This window comes from Falco biarmicus, chromosome 13 (assembly GCF_023638135.1).
Source record: "Falco biarmicus isolate bFalBia1 chromosome 13, bFalBia1.pri, whole genome shotgun sequence".
Lineage (NCBI taxonomy): Eukaryota > Metazoa > Chordata > Aves > Falconiformes > Falconidae > Falco > Falco biarmicus.
This window is the reverse complement of record NC_079300.1, coordinates 29,276,210-29,296,665: the sequence shown is the minus strand read 5'-3', so window position 1 is coordinate 29,296,665 and position 20,456 is coordinate 29,276,210. Positions and strand designations below refer to the sequence as shown.

General features: G+C 44.9%; 1 protein-coding gene across 3 annotated transcripts; it reads left to right on the top strand.

Moving 5' to 3' along the window:
- The first annotated feature begins 216 nt into the window (after window positions 1–216).
- UBE2G2 (ubiquitin conjugating enzyme E2 G2) lies at window positions 217–20,398 on the top strand. 3 transcript variants are annotated; one of them, XM_056358187.1, is made up of 6 exons: window positions 217–352; window positions 7,898–7,933; window positions 8,021–8,066; window positions 13,647–13,765; window positions 16,317–16,457; window positions 18,367–20,398. In XM_056358187.1, the coding sequence occupies exons 1-6, from the start codon at window positions 310–312 to the stop codon at window positions 18,492–18,494; spliced, it is 513 nt and encodes a 170-aa protein (XP_056214162.1). In that variant the 5' UTR covers window positions 217–309; the 3' UTR covers window positions 18,495–20,398. The 3 variants fall into 3 exon arrangements, with proteins under 3 accessions (XP_056214162.1, XP_056214163.1, XP_056214164.1); XM_056358188.1 differs by having other exon boundaries at window positions 230–352; window positions 18,382–20,398; XM_056358189.1 differs by lacking the exon at window positions 217–352 and adding an exon at window positions 5,690–6,535.
- The last annotated feature ends 58 nt before the right edge of the window (window positions 20,399–20,456 follow it).

Genomic DNA, 20,456 nt, shown 5'->3' with positions numbered 1-20,456 from the left:
CTCTTGCCCGCTTTTCCCTCCCCTCCTGTCCCCCCGCGGAGCGGCTGTGGTTTCTCCCTCCGCGTCCGCAGCCTGTTCCCTGCGGGCCTGCCGCTGACAGCCGCCTCCCGCTGCCCGCGGAGCGCCCCGAGCCCCCGTCGCGGCCGCCGTGCTGCAGCCCGCCGGGGCGCGGTGCTCTGCGCATGCGCGGCGCCGCCCGGCGCTGGGAGGACTGGGCGCGTACCATCGAGGCGGAGCGGCGGGTAGGCGGCCTCTCTAGCCGGCCGCGCTCGCTAGCCGGCCGCCCGGGAGCGGCGGTGGGGCGGTGCCATGGCGGGGACGGCGCTCAAGCGGCTGATGGCGGAATACAAGCGTGAGTCGGGGGAGCGGCGGAGCGCTCCTCGAGCTTCCCCTCCCGGCGGGGCCCTTCTGAAAGCCCGGTGGCCGGGCGGCGGCGGGACAGGCCGGGCGGCGGCGGGCCTCCCTCTGTCGCTCTGCACGTTTCCCAGCCGGCGCCGGCGGCTCCGCGCCGCTGGGCCCGCGTAGCGCTCCCGGTCTCCTTGCAGGGCACCGCCGCGGGGTTTTGGGGTCACCGGGGGCTTTGAAGTGCGGCTGTGGAAGAGGGCGGTCACGGATGGCACCGCTTCCCTCTGCAGGCTCGTTTTCCCTTCGCCGTTGCTGTAGGCCTCGGTGGGAAACCGCCCCGGGGCTGAGGGGACCTGTCGGCTCTCGGCTGGGCCGCCGAAGGGCGGTTCGTGCGCGGTTGACACATCTGGCAGTCAGTTGCAGGGAGAGTTTAGTCATGGGGGATGCCAGGGCATCCTGGGCAAGCAGCCAGGTTTGGGGTTTTTTTCCTGGTTCAGTTTTCCAGGTGGTTCAAAGTGCGTCCATAGAAGCCTCTGTGGCAGAGCTTTGTTACCTCCAAGATAGAGGTGTTTTGTCAAGGCCTTAACAGAAGCGCAGGGGTCAGTAACAGCACTTAAATTTGAATTTAGTGACCAGTAGCATAGACTTGATTGATTGTTTAAAAAATCTCTGTGAGATGTGACTTGCACAGGGTGGCGAGCAGCGATCTTTGCTGCCCCATCGGAGGGAGCAGGGACCCGCTGCTGCGGGCTGGGTCCCTCAGGGACATCCCATTTCTCCCAGGGTGGGTCACCTCCCTGGTGAGCTTGCGAGGTGTCCAGCGGCAGCTTTTCTTGGCAAGAAATTGTTCTTGGTTTTTTGTTTACCTAGTTGCTTTTGGCCTCTGATGTTCTGGCCTTTTATTTAAGGCAAGGAAGTAGAACAGAGAAAAAAAAAAAAGAAGTGTTTGGTAGGGGAAGGATGGCATTAGGCTGTGAGAACTGGCCTCCTGCTGCGGTGAAGGTCATTTATAGAGCTCCTGCGGTTGTCCAGGGACAAGGAATTGTTTCTCACTTTACCTTCAGTTAGTAGAAGACTCCAGCCTGTATAAAATAGACTTATTTATAGATGTGTTTCCTGCCAGTACTGTGTTTATTCTCAGGCTGCCTTGCAGAACACAGGTCTATAAGCTGAATCCTCACACAGGTGTTTTGAGGGCCAGGGCTGGTGTGGGGCCCCCAGCCCCTTGGGCTGCTGTTGATAGCAGCTCAGGGTGGTGGGTGAGCCCTGCTGGCACGGTTGTGTGGGTAAAGCTTGTGCTGACAGTGTGTCCTAGAAATCTGTGTTTTTCTGGTTTAATCCAGAAGCGCTGACCTGAAAGGCAGCTGCAAAAAGACTTGACTCTGTTTTTATCTATTCTCTTATATAAATCCCCTAAGTCCCAAAAAGCATTTTTGATCCTTTTGTTGTTGAGAAACTTTGAGATCTTACTAGAATATCTTGTATGAGTGAGTTCTTTAGGAAAAAGTGATATTAAATAGCATCAAAAAGGTTTTGACTTAATGCTACAGGCAGATATTCTGTGAATCTTTTCTGCAGTTTCCCGGAGTAACATAGTGAACTGAGGCAACACCTTGTTTGTGATCTTCCTTTAGAACTACTTTCCCAACTCTAAAATAAAGCATAGCATTGTAAAAAATGAGTGTAGTCCACAATGGCTAAGCGTACAATGCTTCTGAGTTACAGGAGTAAGCTAGACTTTTTTGGTTTCTGTGGCCACTTGGGTTGCCCTGTGCTGTATGCGCATTTGTAGGGTTGTTACTTTCCTTTAGCTCATCAAACTTTGCTACAAAACCCAGAATCAAGCCTGAATTACAGCCTTTTCCTAGTGTTTCACAAAAGACCCCAGGCAGTTAGTTCTAGCTCTTCAGAAGTTGTTCTGCCTTGTGGAAATTTTCAGCAAGTTATTTTGAAAAATATTTCCTAGTTGTGGTAGTTCTACTGCCTCTTTTTGCAGAAAAAGAGAAAGTCTTGTCTTGGGACGGGGCTGTAGTCTGAGGTTCAGCTTTGCGTGAACTTTCAGCTCCCTCCTGGCGATATGTGTTCTCGGTGCAGGCTTAAACACTGCATGGCCGTGGGTGAATGCGAGTGTGGAAACAACTTTAAATGACCCCTTCCTTCCAGCTGCCCACCTTGGATGATATCTGGTATATGTGTCTGTATATATTTATGCAGACAGTTTTGTTTTTCTTTTATTTTCCTCTTTCTCCTTCTCTATCTCTTCCCTTTAGTTAGTTCTAGCTGTGGCGGAGATGTTTGGCAGTCAGTGCCTTGCTGGTTGGGTGTATTTTGTTTACCAGACTTCTAATTCTTTCCTTGCTTGCTCTCTTTTTTTTTTTTTTTAGTTTAGGCCTTTGATTTTCTCTGTGTATGTGCACACACGTGTTTAAATCTTTAAATAAAAGTTTATTGTTACCTTATGTGAAAAATGCTTGACCTTGTGAGGAGTTTCTACCAATTGGAACCGAAATACATGATTCCATTTTGGGAGAGGCTGTGAAATTCCACTGTTTTTCCATCCTTGTGGAGAAGGAGGGGAAGGTGGCTATGGGGAGCCAGATGAGATTAGTTTTGGGGTATTTTTTTGGTCCTCACTTAGACCTTCCTTTGCATGTTTGGAGTGTGATTTTTTTTTTTTTCAACTCTGCCAGAACTAATCTAGCTAAAGCTTTCAAAAAAAACCAGACATAAAAAAGGGCATAATTTGTGTTAGAGTATATGTTTGTTATTAACTATAGACCTAGAATAGTATTAAAGCCTGAAATTAGTCTCTCAATAGCAGCTTACATTTGGGAACTTTAAGACATGGAAGCCTTCTTTTTCTATGTTTACTGTTTCCTGGCTGTATGATCTTGAAGATGTGTTATTGCTGGCTGAACTTTTTAGATCTAAAATGGGTTACTTTAAAAGCATTAAGTCAAATCTGTGAAGGTGCAAGATTTGTAGTGTCCAGTTGTATATGCTGTGTTTCCTTTCTGGTATGACCAGGCAATAGAGCAGTGGATGGTAATGCCAACGGGTATCGTTGGGAGTGCTGTTGGGTTAAAAATGTAACATTTACATTAATTCTGAGATTTTAAAATTCACCCAAAAAATACACCTTGGGTGTACAGAGCAGAATCTGGTAGTGCTTCAGTGGGTGCTTCCTGTCCTTATTGTTTGGAGAGTGTTTGTGTGGAGCTGGAAGAAAACTCCCACTGCGTCAGTGTGGGATGTGATGAGCTGCTATCTCCAGGGGGAAGAGAAGGATGAACATTTGCAGTAGGCCTCTGCTGCTGTCTCTGTTAAACCTGCTTTGAAAATGCTCTTTCCTAAGCATAACACTTAGGAAATACCCCAGGTGCACACTGCGCCATGTGTCCACACGAGCTCAAGCTGCCTTACACTGATCAGGCTTCGCCAGAGAAGAGAGAAGAAAACATAATTTCTTGTGGAGTAGAAGGAACAAGATTTTGGTTTCAAGCATCTTAGTTCAGGTGCTGTCAGATACTGAAGTGAGCATGTGTCCTTAATACTTCCTGAGTCTTGTGCATTTGATCACCTTGGAGATAAGCTAAATTGATAGGTTTTAGAAAGTGTATTGTTGGACTTCTAAGAATGTGATCAGTCTTTATATTAACTGCTTTAACAAGAAAATGCGTTTTCTGTTTGCCTCCTTTTGGCTAAGGCGTAGTTGGCCATAGTGAGCAGTGAAATGAAAAGGAAGGCGTTGATTGTGTGTACACCCAAATCTGCCCCAGGTTCCTAACAGAAACATTATACTTTGCTAGTGTCGGGTCTGTTTCATTCAGTCTCAGCTTACAAGCAAAGCTTTAAAGTAAGGTTTAGCTATGGTGCTACAGGCTGGGACTTTGTTGCGTTTCCATTTGGAAGCAAATCCCCTGACTGCATGCAGCAAAGCCACCCTGCAAAACTAACAGGGTGCCTCACGGAGTATGTGAGGATGGAAACTGCTCCAGATGCTCTCCAGTGCTGAAGAGAGATGTGCAGCCCACCACCTGATTCAGAGCAACCACCGTGGGCTCCTCCAACATGCACCCAGCATGTGTCTGAGTAGAGAGCTCTCCACGACCCCCCAGACCCTGGGGCACCCTGAAGTGGTTGTGGTGATATATAGCTGACCTGGTGCCTTACACATCACCACAGCCTTCCCTTCCAGCAACATCTGCCAGCTTCAGCTCCTCCCCCTGAATCTGCCACTACTTTGTTTTCCACAGAGACTTTGCCTGGCCTTCCCCTTTACCTCTTTCACAAAATATCCCTTTCCTGGCTGCTTTGTCCTTTTTTCCACATTGACTGCTTGTCCTTCTGCCTTTCTGAATCCTTTAATAGGACATTGCTGCTCGTGTGTTTGCTCCATAGGACCCCTGAAGGCTTGCATGGTGGTAGGGCGCGGTGGGAGGCTGCTTTATCCCATGACTCTTGCTGATGGCAGCTCTGATAGTAAGCAGCATGGCAAATACCAGCACAGGAAGGCGGTGGCCTGGCTCTGCCTGCCCCAAAGAGAGTATCTGCCTGCTGGTAGCAAGGGGAAATTATAATGCTTTGTAGAACAGGGGCTACATTCCCACACTGGTGTGAGGTTCCACAGCTCCAGATGAGGGCAACAGAGCTGTGGTGCCAGCGCAGCAGGAGGGCCCCTCCATGTCCAATGGCTGCACTCACATCGCCACGTTCCACTCCTCAGAGGTTTTTCCTGGACCTGCAGTCACCAGTCAACCATGAGCAAGGAACTGCTGCATCAAGGGCTCCTGCAAAGTCTTTCTGCTGGCCTTGCTCCTTGGAGAAGGGAGGTTGAGGGAGGTGGCTCTCAGTTTGTGCAAGCTGCGTCTCTCAAGTAGCTGGTGTAGCATCAGGTTCCGTGTTTCCCCTGTCAGTACCTTGTGTTGAATGCTGTCCATGCGCAGCCCAGGCAGAGGGCTTGGCTGTCATTGGGAAATAGTGTGTGCAGGAACAGAAACGGCATGTCAGTGTTTGAGGCTGTCGGGTGATGGTGGCTGGGGTGTGGGTGTGCACTGGCATGCTCCTGTCATGGGTGGGTCAGTGAGAGGACAGCATGGCGTGGTACTTTCAGAGGGGGAGAGCTTTCCTTGGGAAAGCATTAAACCATGCGGGCAAAGCAGGGAGTCTTGCAGGCCAGGAGGCCAAACTCGAGCTAGCCAGATGTTACCCCCGGGCTGGATGCCATGGAGAGCAGAGGGTGGGCTGTTTCGTCTGCTGACGCACTTCAGTTGTGCAGTTTGCTTGGGATGACAGCCCCAGAGGGGTGGGGTGGCAGAGGGGAGTGGGGTGGGAGACTGTTTGGCCTGGCTGACTTGTCAAAATTGTTCTGTGGTGAAACGTTAAAACATGTGTTCTGATCGTATGCTTTTTGCTGCTCACTTAAAAATAATTGGAAAAAATTCCCCCAACGTACATCAAAGTGACCCTGTTTTGGAGGTTCTGGTAAGACTGAAGCAGGTGATGCTGCATCTGGCAATTCATGCTGTGTAGCTTGTGAAAGCTGTGCTCCCAGTTTCCCTTTGAAGGGCTCTAGAGAAATCACGGGGTAGGATGTAACCATCCGTGTGGAAAGGGAGTTTTTCCTTCCTCAGTGACCAGCTACAGTAGCAGCCACTCAAAATCAAAGCTCATGCGCCCCTGCACTGCTCAGTTATCACTTTGCCTGATCCTTAAGGATGGAAACCTCTTTTGCCTATCTCCAAGGGGAGAGCTGAGCAAGGTGAAGTGGAGAACTGAACCTCCATCCTTGTAAAGACCCTTTGACCCTAGAGTTTGGCTCTTGCTTCCCATTGCCCCCATTTTCCTTGGGAATGGAAAGCTGTATGGCACACGTCTGTGTGGCTGCCTGCTGCAGGGATGCGCAGATGCTGCTACTGGGCAGTTGCGAAGGCTGCCACGTTTTCAAGGAAAATCATGGGAAATATCAGAGAGATTTTCTTCTTAAAGAGAGCCACAAGATGGAGCAAAATGATTCCAGGAGCTCCTGGTTTTGACATCTCTGTATTTCTGTCTAAAAACATCAACAAGAAAAGCTGTTAGAGACCCACTATCAAGCTGGAAAAACCTGCTCCTTAACGACAGGACCTCGTGGGAAACCATAGCTCTGAGTTTCAATCCGCTGCTGTGCTTTTGAACTTCAATCAAAGAGGTCTGTGCCAAAGTTAATGGTAATCTGAGTGAACAAGAGAGTTTCGCTATCTTTCCTGTCAGTGTATCTCAGCACATTTTTGAGGCCAACAGTAACTTAGTTGTTTTAAGACCAATATCTGTGCACTGTTTTGTGCAGCACTACCCACAGTTTTCTTGTACAGCACAACAGAAATTAGGTCAAGCGTCTCCTTTATTGGTTTGTGACTTCCAATATTCCCTGGGTCCATGTTCCTGCTTGTCTTCCTGTGTGGGAATGTACGTGGCGTTTCCTATGGCTGCGTTTTGTTGTGATGGGCCACTAGTAGTCCAGAGGCCATTGGTTAGGAAACACTGTTCTAGATAAGCAATTTGAAGCCCTTACTTAAGTTGGCCTAATTAGTCACCTCCTCTGGTCTGACACCCTTGGAGTGTCGCCTCCTGCCTGTTGGTCCCACCAGGTGCCCCGTGTCTCGCTCAGAGCTGGGAGGCTGCTGTTCATCCCCCCAGGGACTACAGGTCCACTGGTTGCCTGTGCATGGCTGAACTTTGCTTTGCCAGCTGCTACCACCCCACAGACTTAGGAAATTGGAAGTTGATGGCCATTGTACTAGATAGTAGAAAACCAGGTTATTAGTTCATCGAGACACAGAGTGCTGGGCTGCTGCAGGCTTGAAGCAAGGTGCTGATGCTGAAGGTTGTTGTACAAATTGAGAATTGTACCAGTTCCCTCCAGAAAGTGAGAGCTGATGGATTCAAACTTGCCATGTGCAGGCATGGCTGCTTTATTGTTGCTGCTTTTTTTACTCACGTTTTACATGCCATGCAGGGGAAGTCAGGTTGAATCAAGGAACAGAGCCGCTTGTCAAGTCTCTCTTGCTTCTGCTTCTCCAAATTCTTGCATCATTTTGTATTTTGTATTGATATGCTGTCAAGTCTGAATTGGTAGATAAAGGTTACAGGAATACAACCTGTCTTCTCTTCAGGCTGTTGAGTTTGTACCTGCAGATACTACAGTGATCTGAGAAGAGTGTTTCCCATGCTCTGTGGAAAAAGTTTTTTTCCTCCTTCTCAGTTTTAAATTATTGCCCCTGGGAAGGCTAGGTTGGGGACCTGAAAAAGCACAAAATACCAAATAATTTTGCCTAGAAAAGTAGCTTGCACAGAGAAGTTAAATTGTCATCAGTGAGATACTGGGCCTTCTGCATGTGCAGTTTTGCCCAGTAAAGCATGGCTGGAAGATTCTTCCCATGGTGTCCTCAAGCTTTTCTCCATAGGTGTTCACTGGTGGGGCCTCTGTGCTAAGCCATGTCCACCCAAATGGTACCCAAATTGGTTGGGCTTGCAGGTCATGTTAACCATCCTTGTGTTTTTGTTTTTACAGAGCTGACCCTGAATCCACCAGAAGGGATCGTAGCAGGTGAGGAGCTGAGCAGGGCTTGTGCACTGTGAAGTTGTAGCCTTGCATTCAGGTGGTACTAAGCATTGTTTTGTTTTTTCTTCATAGGTCCCATGAATGAAGAGAACTTCTTTGAATGGGAAGCTCTGATTATGTAAGTCAATACTGGTTTGTATCTGAAATCAGTATTTGCACACTGTGATTAGCTTCTAGGAGAACAAGAATGTTAAAGAGAATAGTGTCAGTTCTGCCTAGCATCAACCTTGGCCTACCTTTGGCTGGGAACTTCTTTTCTGACCCAAACAGGGGATTGTATTTGGAATTTAAACAGCAAGACAGAGGCAGGGTTGGAACTTAAGTGATCATCTGTTTTACAGGAGTCATTATAATAAGCATCACTCAGCACAAGTAACTTGCAGCTTTGACAGGAATCATTATTTGGGCTCCCTTAGATATATGTTGCATAAACAAACACTTAGGAAACAGTGAATTGCTTGTAGATCTCACAAACCTGTTGGGAGTATTACTCAACTGCAAATACAGGATGGGTTCTCATGTTTTAAGTGGAGCAAAATACACAGATTATCAGTGATAGGAGGGAAAAAAAATCAGTTTAAAATTAGTTTTCTTACTATTCAATTTTTCTCTAGAAAAATGGAAGGGGATTGATCTGAGGAAGTATTCAAGCTAAAAAAAAAATGGTTTGAAGTTCTCTACACTTCATGAATCAGCTGGTGGTGTAAAGATGTTTGGTGCAGTGGTTCCGTGTAGAAAGCTCTTCTGTGGTGATTAGCTCTGATCACTACTTGTTGTGTTTCGGGGAGTGACAAAGACTTATTTACAAAGCTGTGTCCTCCCCCTTCCAAACTGATGGATATGATTGTTTGTAGCAAAACTTGCCATGAAAAGAAAAAATCTTCTTGCCCAGCATCTTAGAAGTTGTCCTTTCTTGCGTGTACTCTCTTACTCATGCTCTACCCTTCTCTGGGAACTTTGAGTACGTGGAATAGCTGGTGATTTTTACAAAATAAAGTTCAGAAACTGTAGGGGAGAGGGAAAGAGACCTTTGTCACTCGGGTCTGACAATTTATGCAAATGCTACAGCATAAAAAAATGACGAAGCTTCAAACTGCTAAGTCTGTCTTGAAGTTGATGGTCTGTTGTTAGGGTAGATCCAGGCTCTGCATTTCAAGATTCCTTTAGCAAGAGCTGGTGTTCTCCTTTCCTTCAGTCAGGGCCAGGAGGCCCTGGAGAGCACTGCAGGCAGTGGCCGTGGCCCTGCTTGCAGCATGCCTGCTGTGCTCTTGGCAGGTTTTCACACTGCAACCACTGGTGCTGACTTACGAGATTCTCAGCTAGTGTGGGTGGCAGAATTTTCCTAGCTTGGTTTGCTTGGAGTATGTTGTCTAGGGATGAAAAACAGGGTTTCTGTCTCTTGGAATCGGGCACACAACCAATACAAAAGCATCCTGAGCTGTAGCATATCACCTGTTCCACACAAACTGGCTGCATGGGTGAGCCTGCTTTATGGCAAGCATGATTCTCCGAGTTATTTTAGACCTCAGTAAATGGAAGTTTGGATTACCACTGCTTACTTGCCGATTGATATGAAGTGTGGCAGATGTCTTCGTTTATGTGCAGCAGTTTATCCTGTGAGACACAGATCATACTTCCTGGTAGCTCAGTCCCCTGAAAATAAACACTTAGCATAGAAATAGGTAATTTCTTGCCTGACAGCAAAGATTTAGGTTGTGGTGTCTTGCGCTTTCTCTTTCTGTTACAAGTGGGATAGTTAACACTTTTCTGAAACAGGCACTTTGGAATGTACCAGTTCTCAGTTCAAACAGCTGTGCATTGCTTACAGTGTAGAAGTCCCAGAGGATTTAATGCACTTCTTGGAGTATGGAAGGAAATTCCTGCCTGTTGGTACTTTCTCATAGCAAAGATTGTGTGGTTGAGTAGAGTTTTCACGGGGGACACAGCAAAGAAGTGACTTTTGGATTTGATTCATTACCTAGAAAATACTTTTCCTGATGTTTTCCATAACAAATTCTTAAACAACAGAGGAGCTGCCTGCAGACTTGAAAGCCCTTTAAAGTGCTGAGTGTTGAGCTTCGGGTCTTTGTCAGCACAAAATGAGAGGCGGAGGTGCTTTAATTTTGGTTTCTCTATTGTGTGTGTGTCATAATAAAATTATATTTTAAGATCTGCTAAATTCTGGAGCTGTGGTACAATAGAAACATGTTTACCCTAAACATGTTTGGTTACTTTAATCTCTTTACAAAACTCTGTTAGTAGAAGTGTTTGCGTACATTTGGAAAGCGAGCCTAAATGACTTGTTTATATTTGTCTGTGGTGATCTTCTCAAATGTTTTGTAGTCTCAAATGTGCTGTGTGAGATTCTGGGAATGAAAGAAGTGCAGATAAGGAAATTAAAGTGAAGTTGGCTTTAAATTTTTAGATAGATGAAGTGCAAAAGGTAAGTGGCATAGTAGTGAAGAGAACAGAATACTTTTTGTCCTTTACCCAATTTATATGAAGCTAGAGCACATGTGGTGGCAAATAAATTAAAAAAAAAAAAAAAAAAAAAAAGACCCTTGAGAAAAGACATTGCCCATTTATCAGTTCAGAGGTGGGATGGGTAATATTACATGAATTGAGGTAAGAGCTTGTCTTGGAGATAAAATAAAGCCTTTTTAAATAATGGTAGTAACAATTTGTATTTCTGGTGTCCTTGCCTGCAGCAGCAGTGCTGGATAAATATTAAGACATGTAAATATTAAGGCCGTATTGACATGTCTGAATGATAGAACAGTTCTTATGCTCCCAAAGTGAGTGTAATAGATCCAGAATCGAAAACACAATGTGGTAATCTTTCTGAACAGTGGAGGTTTGGAGCCTGGCATAAAATGCACCCTTTTGATAAGACATCAAACAGTAGCTGAATTAGAGTATTTGTGAAAGCCGAATCTCTGCAACAGGGTGACTTACTCATGATGATAAATAGCCCCAGCCTGTCAAGAGAGTTTATCATAATGCTGCTCAATTCCTTAGCGCTGTGTGAGGTCCTGCAGACTGCATTGTGTTGTACAAGTTCATAAATTTAATGTTTCAAGACCCAAGTTTGGCCCTCTTTGGTTGGCATATACAGGTGTGCGTTGCTTTTAAAGTTTATCCCCAAAAGACACAAACCCACGTAATTGTTAAGAACTTTATTAGCCTAAAGATTACTTGAAAACTAAACAGTATCAATTGAAGTCAACTTATCAAAAACCTGTCTAGAAAGGTAATTAGATCTATAATTAGGCTTCTGACTTTTGTTTAGCACGGAATTCCCCTTTTTGGCATCTGATGACTGTGGGTTTTGGTCTTTTTCCAGCATCTTTTTACAAATAAGCCATTTACAAATGTATGTGAAGCTATGATTATAGAATTAACTGTCCTTGTCAATGCGCTTTTCCCTAGTAAGTTGGCAGATAACCTGCCATCCTTTTCTTCCCCTTGCCTAACTAATAGCCAGCTCATGGAGTTCAGAGTCTTATTTTTGCATGATGTCTTATGTCAGTGGAGTTGTTCATAACATCTCTTGCACAACTGAACAGTCTGGTTGTCTAGCAAGTCATTTAATGCCATATAATGGCCAGAGGAGAACGGAGGGCTGCTGCTCAGTGCTTTAGGGGAGTCTGTAGAGTAGCATCATGCATGCAAAAAGATGCAGAGACTGCCTGCTTTGCAGGGTGCGGAGTCTTAAACGGAGCAGGTTTAGGGCAAGCTTTTTCTTAAGAGTTCTGTGCCTCAAGCCTGTGCAGAATGGGAGCCTTTCATATGCACGTGGTTGGTAGTAGCAAGTGCCTGGTCTCCTGGGGTTCGGGAGCTGCGTAATGCAGCTGGCCTCTTGGCTCAGGGCTCTGTGCTCAGTGGGACGGGTGTTTCTTGCAGGAACCCTAATCAAGTACTGGGTAGTCTGGACTTCAGCTAGCGTAGCAGCTCAGATGAGATCATAGCATGAGGCACGGAGGCTTTGAATGCGGTGTACTTTGAAATCTTTGCAGGTGGTGTGGTTGCAAAAGGTGCTATGCTCTTTACCTCTCTGGCTCTGCCGGTGTGCTTTTTGAACTGCAAGTGATCTGTCAAGTTTAAATGTTGCGTCCCTCTGAGTGTTTTGTAGTTGCAAATGCTGTCTTGGATTAACTCTAATTTCTTTGTAGCTGATTCTGGCAGCGCTGAATCACTAAAACAAAAGCATTTTGCTCACATAATGCAGGGCCTAAAATGGAGTGTGTTGGGTTAACACATTTGACAGAAGAACCCTTAAGGCTGTGTGTTTGCTCTCAAAACAGAACATAAGACACCCACCAGCTTTTCAATGCATGTATGTACATACTCTTAGAAGTTCAACAATAAGCTTTTAAAATGCAGCTGGAATTAAAATGTTCATGAAAAAAAGCATTCAGTTTACTCTCGGATACGAATTGAATCCTGACTAAATTTAGATAAAAGGCCAGAAAGCCAACAAAATGGTTGCGATGGTTTCATTCGTTGCAGTATGTTGATGCATTTCCCTGTTACCTGCCAGTGTCAATATTCAGGTTTAAACCACGTAGTTCTTGTGTTTATCTACCAGCCAAGTCTTTTGAATCCCAAAGTTTAATAAGAGAGTGATCCTTCTAGGGCTTTAGGTTTTGCTGGTCTCCGTTTTCTTTTTCCACAGGTTACCAATTGCAGTCTTAACTGTTAAGACTCCTTGAACTTTTTATGTACTTTCTGGCATGGAGAATGTGGATTGGGAGGAGAAGGCATGAATATATTCCTAAACCTTATTTCGCAGACAGTATAACCCTTGTTTGAAGAGCTTTTTAGTAAATACATGAGGTTTCCTTGGCTAAGATTTTCAATGATGAAGCTTGTTTCCTGATCTTTGCAATCGAGGGAGATCATGTTTGTGTTATAACTTCCAGATGGTTCATCAAGTCTGAATAGATCATGTCTAATAAACTTTTTTGCTCACTTTCCAAAGATGTGTTATGTAGGGAGGGTGAAGTAGTTGTCTTTATATTCTCAACTTGATTGCACTTTGAACTAGAAGATGAACACAATAAGGAAATGTTTCTACAAGAACCCTGATGAAGCCATTTGTTCTCCGTGCACTTGAGGGAGTGCAAACTAAGTACCTTAAGTCTGCAAAGAAACATTGTCCTGCATCTAGCAATTATGGTCCCGGAGCTGTGTTTTTATTTTTACAAACCGTCGCTGTGTTTTTTGCATCAGATAATGATAAGTGTTTGTGTGGTTATTCTTGATACTGGCAGCTTGAAATCTCCATAGGTTTTATGAGTTATTTTGGAGCTACAGCACTTGACATCTCTGTCTTGTGCAGCATAACAGTATCTTCAAAGGCACAGGAGTCCCACACCTGCCTCTGATTTTTCTTTACGTTCAGACGCTCAAATCCCAGAACATGCCTTGGAGCCAGATATTCCAATATATCCAGACACACCCTGCTAATTAAGCAGTGTTATGACCTTCCTAGTAATTTAGTGTGCAAGCTTTGATTTCCCCCTTCCCTCCCAAACCCCATATTTGGATTTAAGTTTGTGGGGTGTGGGATAAGAGTGCGTTAACTCCTTGTTTCATGGAGAAGATGATATAACCCAAACCTCATGTCTCATTAGACAAGAAAATGAATGAAAGAACTATTTAAAATTCTGGTGAGTAGCTTTTTTTCTGTTTCTAGGGGTCCTGAAGACACCTGTTTCGAGTATGGGGTTTTCCCTGCCATTCTGAGTTTTCCACTTGACTACCCATTAAGCCCTCCGAAGATGAGATTCACGTGCGAGATGTTTCATCCAAACAGTGAGTCTGATACAGCAGGACGTACAGGGGAGTGGGTTGCTAATGCACCTTAAAACCAAACTTTTGCAGTAGGATAGCTGGCATCCTTACCAAAGGTGGTTCTCTCCCTTCCCAACCTTGAGTATGCAGTAGGAGTGTTCAGCTGTCCAGCAGTTTTGCTCTGTCTTAGGGTCACTTTCTCTTTATTAAATTTTTCCTCACATACCTTTTGGTCATAAACAGTCCAATAAAGATTCCAACCATTTTGCTGCTTTTCAGATCATCCCAGGAGTACTTGTAACTATTGTATAAATAGTTTTAAAGATAAATCTCCTGTACGTGATTTGAGACTTAATGAATTAGTACAGACTATTTCCAGTTTTGCTTTGTGGCTTGTGTTTAAATAGTTTGGTGTTATTTTAACAAGTGAGAATTTGTTCATATGCACCGGTGTGGATGCAGCTTTATTAGGCAGTGTGGCTTTTTCCGTTTAAGTCACAGGTTTAGTAACATTTCTGATGTTGCCTTTCTGAAATAGAGAGTGCTCTGTCCAAGCAGATAACACGTTTGCAGGCATTTACTATTAAGATTTTGCTGGCCTTTTCTCTGCAGTTCTGATGGTGACAGTAAGACTTTGCAGTAGAACTCATTGAAGTAACAAGTACAGCTAACAGGTTTGAGCCTTGGACAGGTAAAAACCTTAAAGCCCCCTTCTGCAGCTGGGAGCACTACTTTCTGGAGTCAGCCTTGGCATTCTTTGTAGAATTGTTGCTTAGGACATTTTTATGACATTATGAAATTTAGCTGTGGCCTTGGCTTGAAGTTTGCTGCTTCGTGTGCAGCATAGCCAGGAGTGGTGGGGTGCAGAGAAGCACAAACTGCCTGACTCTCCTGTGTTACAGAGTGGCTCTGCATGTGGGCACTTCCTCCATGGAGTTAACCGGGACATACTTATGGTCAGCTCAGCTCTTTAAAGTTCCATGACTCTGGATCATGTTAATATAAAGTTGAGATGACCTAAAGTAGATGCTTGAATCTTCTTTCTCAAGTGGTATTGTGATGGTCGTACCCAGAAAGGGTGTAGAAATGCGTGACTCTGCAGTGCTTTTTCTGTTCCTCAAGTGCTTACTCCTCCACCTGTGAGGAATTGCAAGGAAGATGTTTGAAGTTTGCTGTGTTCCCTTACCTTGCAGTTTGTGTTACATGCAGGGAGAACCGAGACACCACAGGGCTATCTCCTCTTAAAATAAAATGACATTCATGGATGCTGTAGTGAAGATAACTTCAAAGTGGTGATCAATGGCAAGTCTTGCATTAGCACTTAGTGACAGCGTGGGAAGATGCGTATGTCTTCCTGGAATCAGCCTTTGCTGTCTTGACTGTGTGCTTGTGGTCCAGCTGTTTTAAATGAGGCACTGCGTAAAAACAGTAGAATAACTTACAAGTGAAATACCTTCTACCAGTATGTTCCTAACTTGCAAGAAGTGGTGCTGATTCAACGTGTGCTGTTTTCATCTCTTCCAGCTATGGCTGGACCAGCTCCATCCCCAGCCTGGGGCTGCAGGAGGGGATGTAAATAAAAGTCTTCCAAAACACTTAACATGCAGGCTTGGGCAGACATTAGCTGGGTGAATGGGAGGAACTGGAAATGAGCTGGAAATTCCAGTGGTCATTCCCTCTTTTTGTTTTGTCTTGTTTTCCTGGCAGTGGCACAGGTTTGGCCACCCGAGGAATAGAAGCACTGAAAGTACTGCATTGTCATTCCTTGGGAAGCTGCAGAATTAGGCCATCTTGCTAAAGCTGTGTTTCAGTTTGAGCTCCATTTTCTTTGTCTTGCCTCTTCAACATTTCCTTGGCCTCGTTATCAAGTCAGTGGAGCCCAGTGTCTGTGAAGATGACTTGTACTGTTGCAGATGCTTTGCTTCTGCTAAAGGTGGGACAGGAAGACGTCTATATCCCTAATTGATAGGTTACCTTGTTTCCGTGCTCTTTAACGCAGCTGAGCTTTAAGCAAAATTTAAAATAGTGTGAACTCTTTCAGTTGCAACTCAGTAATGTTCAAAATAAGATCAGTTGTATTGTTTATAACATAACACTTTTCCCTCCTTGCTGCAGCAGAGTAAGTTTGCTTAATTCTTTTTATGGTCATGGTCCAGTGGAGAGCTCCCCACATGCATTCAGTGCTGTGTGACGGTTACCCTTTGATTTAAGTAGGACTGCTTACCGACTTGGGGCTGTGTCTGTGCATAAATACTTGCCTTGTTCCACCAGGCTGCATCGCTTATTTTTTCCATGGAGTCTACCACTGGTTATTGAATGACAGGAGTGCTCCCAGAAGGCTTTTCTGTTGGGGAAGGATGACCCAAGTTTGTTAAGATTTGCTTAGAGGAGATTGTTGCTGGATTTTCTTCCTTAAAATTTTGTGCCCTCTTGCCTTTGGAATAGGAAATTTGAAACTGGGTTTAGCTTCAGTCACGTGAAGGCCAAGTCCAAACATTCATCTGTGCTAAAGATCTGGGGAGGCCAAGTGTTTCTACTGAGTAACAATCAATGCCCTGTACTTCTTGTGCAGTTTACCCAGATGGGAGAGTTTGCATCTCTATTCTTCATGCTCCTGGGGATGATCCCATGGGATATGAGAGCAGCGCTGAGCGGTGGAGTCCCGTCCAGAGTGTGGAAAAGATCCTCTTGTCAGTTGTTAGCATGCTGGCAGGTAAGGACTGCTGTTTTATTAGCAGTAGATCAGATAGCAGTTACTGAGTTAGCTAGAGCTGCTTCTTGCTGTTTGAATTGCTAAGCAAGCAGAGGATATTTAAAGCTGCTCAGCAGCAACCACAGTTTGTAAAGCGCTAGTATTTATTCATTAATAAACCAGTTCTCTGAAAATAATTGGAAAAAATAAGACTGAATTAGTAAACAGGCATTTCTAGCTTTGTGAGCGACCACTGCTTTCCTTCTAGCAGCAGCAACTGAGCAGATGGTGATAGTCGGGTGGGTCTGGAGGCTCAGCTGGTTCCCTGCTCCTGCACAAAACCTGTACTCCAGCTTTATATTTGCTATGACACCTGTTCAGCTCTTGTGGGTCTTAAAGCTATTGATTACAGCCTGTCTCAGTTTTAGCAGCTGGAGGGTTACTGGCCAGATCTAACCAGTATGATAAATGGGAGCCCATGCCCTCTGTGATTCACAAGCCAGCACAAGCAAGTCCATTTCTGTTTGCTAGCTGCCAGCCTGGGAATGTTTCGAATTCTGCTACCTCTGGTTTGGAGGAAGGCTCCCTGAGAAGAGGGGTGGGGTGAAAAGCTTTTCATACAGCCTTTTAAATGGTTTTCCCTAAATCCAGCAAGGGCTGTGGATCACCTCTGTGAGGTACAACTCCCTGAAAGATGGGTCCTCTTCCGCATAGTGAACCAAGCCACTGAACTGCCTGAAAAGGGCAGAAATGTGTCCTTTAGAATTGGTTTTGAATGATAAAAGGTTTCAGACAGTTTAGAGGGTTTAGAAGCAGCAAAGCTGATCAAAGAGCAAGCAATGTTTTTTTACATGGGACCGTTTTAGCTTCAGAATAGTAACATACTGTTGGGAAGTACCTTGCTGGGCTTCCCATGGCCTCCAAGAACTTGGTTCGTGGTGCAGCCTTACCTAGACTGGTTAGCGTGGGAGTCACCTGGTCTCTCTTGTTCTCTGCCTGTGCACCCTGTTTTCCCATGGCTTTTGGAGGAGTTAGTGTAAAACATCAACGGTCCAGCTTCTTTCAGGCTGCTGACAAACTCCCAGCTCTGGTTCTGCAGATAGCGTAAGCCCAAGCTTACCAAACAGGGTGACCTGCACATCTGCTGGTTTAGGGGCGGACCATCAGCACTGTGTCGAGAAAGACATGAGCCTAGGATATCTGCAGTGAACTGGGCTGGGGTGGGTTTGGGCTAGTGTGGGAAGGAGAATGTGTAGAGTATATTCTGTCTCGTGACTTGTATAGTCCTGTGATGGTTGTCCCACTGTATGCTGACTACGCACTCGATAAATCCCGTGTTTGAGTTTACCTCTGGACAAAACGAAGTGTTGGAGTCACAGAGGCTTAATGTACTTTGTAAAGCGCTCTGAAATCCTTGGATGAAAGACGTTGCAAAATGAAAGCATTCTATGGGTGTTTTTGGTTTGTTTTGTTGTTCTTTAATAGAAAAGCCATCCCAAAGAGTGACAGAGCCTGTTTGGGTGGCCCGGTCAGGAGGGCTTTGTGTCTGTGAAGCTGCAGAACCAGAAAAAACCATTTTGCAGGGAGCAGTGTGCAGTTTTAAAAACCCTTGACAGCAGTGGTGGTGCCACATTGTGTTGTTCCATGTGCATGCTGGGGCCTAGCTGCTGAGAGCATAAACAAAAGGAAGTCTTGCTCCTCTGCCATTTGTTTCTTGCCTCAGCTGGACCTTGCTGTGATATTCTCTTGTGATCAGTTAAGTCAGAACCGTTCGGGAATCCAGCAGCTGTCACTGGGTTTTCTTTAGTGGTGTTTCTGTAGTCCAAGCAGGGGAAGTGTTCCAAAGCCACAGGGAAGTGGCAGTACAGAGGCATTATTGAAAAAGGGAGAGGGTCTTGCTCCATTGTCTGCCTGCCCACCTATCTTTCAGTCTTTTTCATTTCAGAGCCAAATGATGAAAGTGGAGCCAATGTAGACGCCTCCAAGATGTGGCGGGAAGACAGAGAACAGTTTAACAAAATTGCCAAGCAGATTGTGCAGAAGTCACTTGGACTTTAATCTCACAAAGAGACTGAAGTGTTTTGTATTTTTCTCCACCTGAAAACGAGCAGTGCTCAGTGCTGGCACCAAAAAGGAAAACTTTGCAAAACTATTGGCCTAGGTCTTCTTATCACTCGTTATTTATTTACCATCTCTTTTCTTTCACTGCTCCAGAGAAGCCTCTAGTTCACTCACTAAATTGTGTGGAAAAGGGATTTAATACTAGGGAAAATATGGAGACAATGCTGTTCCAAAGGCTGCTTGTTGCTACCTCACTTCATGGTTTGGAAAGCTTGGAGACTTTGCAATCTGCAGCCTGCCTTTGCCGATCTGCCGTTTGAGAACGGAGCTGTTTTGGATCACCTGCTGGAAAACTTAGTTGTGTGTTTTTATAGGTAGCATTGCATCTGGAGCACCAGTAGGCAGCAAATAATCTGTCAATTTTCTGATACTCACTAAGGACAGCATTTGCAATCAGAACTAATTAGGAGAGAATAGGTAGCAAGAGAGGCTATAAACTAAGGTTGTAGTCAGGATGTGTTAGCAAAGAAAGTGATTGTGCAGCATGTAACTTAAGATCTGGGGAGCTGCTGTCAGTGGCCGGGGGTCCAGAATGGGCAGGTGTTCCCATGTAACACTGTGAGTTTGTACTGAGTGTTTGAGTCAGTGTTTGCTTGGAAGAAATTCTAAGAGCTGCTTTATTACTCCTTAAAGACACTCAGTTGTAAACTTTACATCTTGCATCTCTAACTGAAGGTAAAGACTGGGTTCTTAAATACTTTGGTCAGGTTCACCATGGGCAGGTGGCACCAAGGTAGGCCATTGGCAGCCTGAAAATTTGCTGAGAATGTGTCTGCTCCTCTGGGCATGTAAAATACCTCTGTCATAATGTCAGCTCCTCTCCTGTTGGCATTTGGGTGTCGAGAGGATTAGGCATAGCTGGCCTTCGCCATTACAGCCCAGGTCACCCGTTTTTAAGGTGAACGAGCAAAGATGAACACGATGAATTTTGTAAAATTAATTGTAACACTTCTTTATGCTGACTGCTCTTGTGTGCTTAAATATCAGTCAGAGAAGACGCAATTTTCTAGAGTATGGTACGACGCATGTTTAGAGCTGCAGTGTATTGTAGCTGACTGCTGGTGTGGATGGTGCAGGAAATACCGGCTGCAACCATCAGTTTGTAAAACTGCTTAAGGGCCACTGGTGACCTTTGCACTTCGCAAGCAAATCTTTTGTGTAGGTCCAAATCTTCTCCAGTTTACTACAAGCAATAACATGCCCATCGATAGCACATGCAATCAAATTCTGTTGGCAGCTTTAAACGGGCTAAATTTGAGAAGGGCTTTTTATTGTTTTTTTTCTGTGAAAAGTGTGTGACATGGAAGGAGTCGCACCATGGAGAAACCTTTACGGAGGTGATTGTGTGCATGCGCGTGTGTACAATTTGTCAGTATTTGTGTCTTGCCATCTGTGCTGCAGATTGCAGTATGCCATTGTTCTGCACCTCTGAAGAGTCTGTGTTGCTACAACTTGCTGATTTTACCTCTGTGTAGAAGTAAGTCTTCTTGCTTTGGTGTAAGGGTGGGAGGGGAACCTGACATAGTTTGGGAGCAGAAATGGTGAAATAGTATTGTACCTAACTAGTATTTCAAGGCATACAGGAAAATGTAGCACTTCTATGCAAACTGGGAGCATTGTCTGAATTGTAGTAGATGGAACGTTGCTCCTGGGAGCGCTGCAGCTGCTTTTGGAAACAACGCTGGAGAGCATGGCAAGCGATGGATTCAACAGACACGGCAAAAGTGGGCTTTTTTTTAAGTACGGAGTATTTTGTTCATGTGTGCTCACTCATTATCTTTATTTTGTGGTTGGATTTAGTCTGTATACTGAAAATAAAGTGATTATATTTTCTCCTTTCATAGATGTATGCAAATGTATTGCAGTGGGTGTTTTATATGGGTGATCAACTAGTTGGGA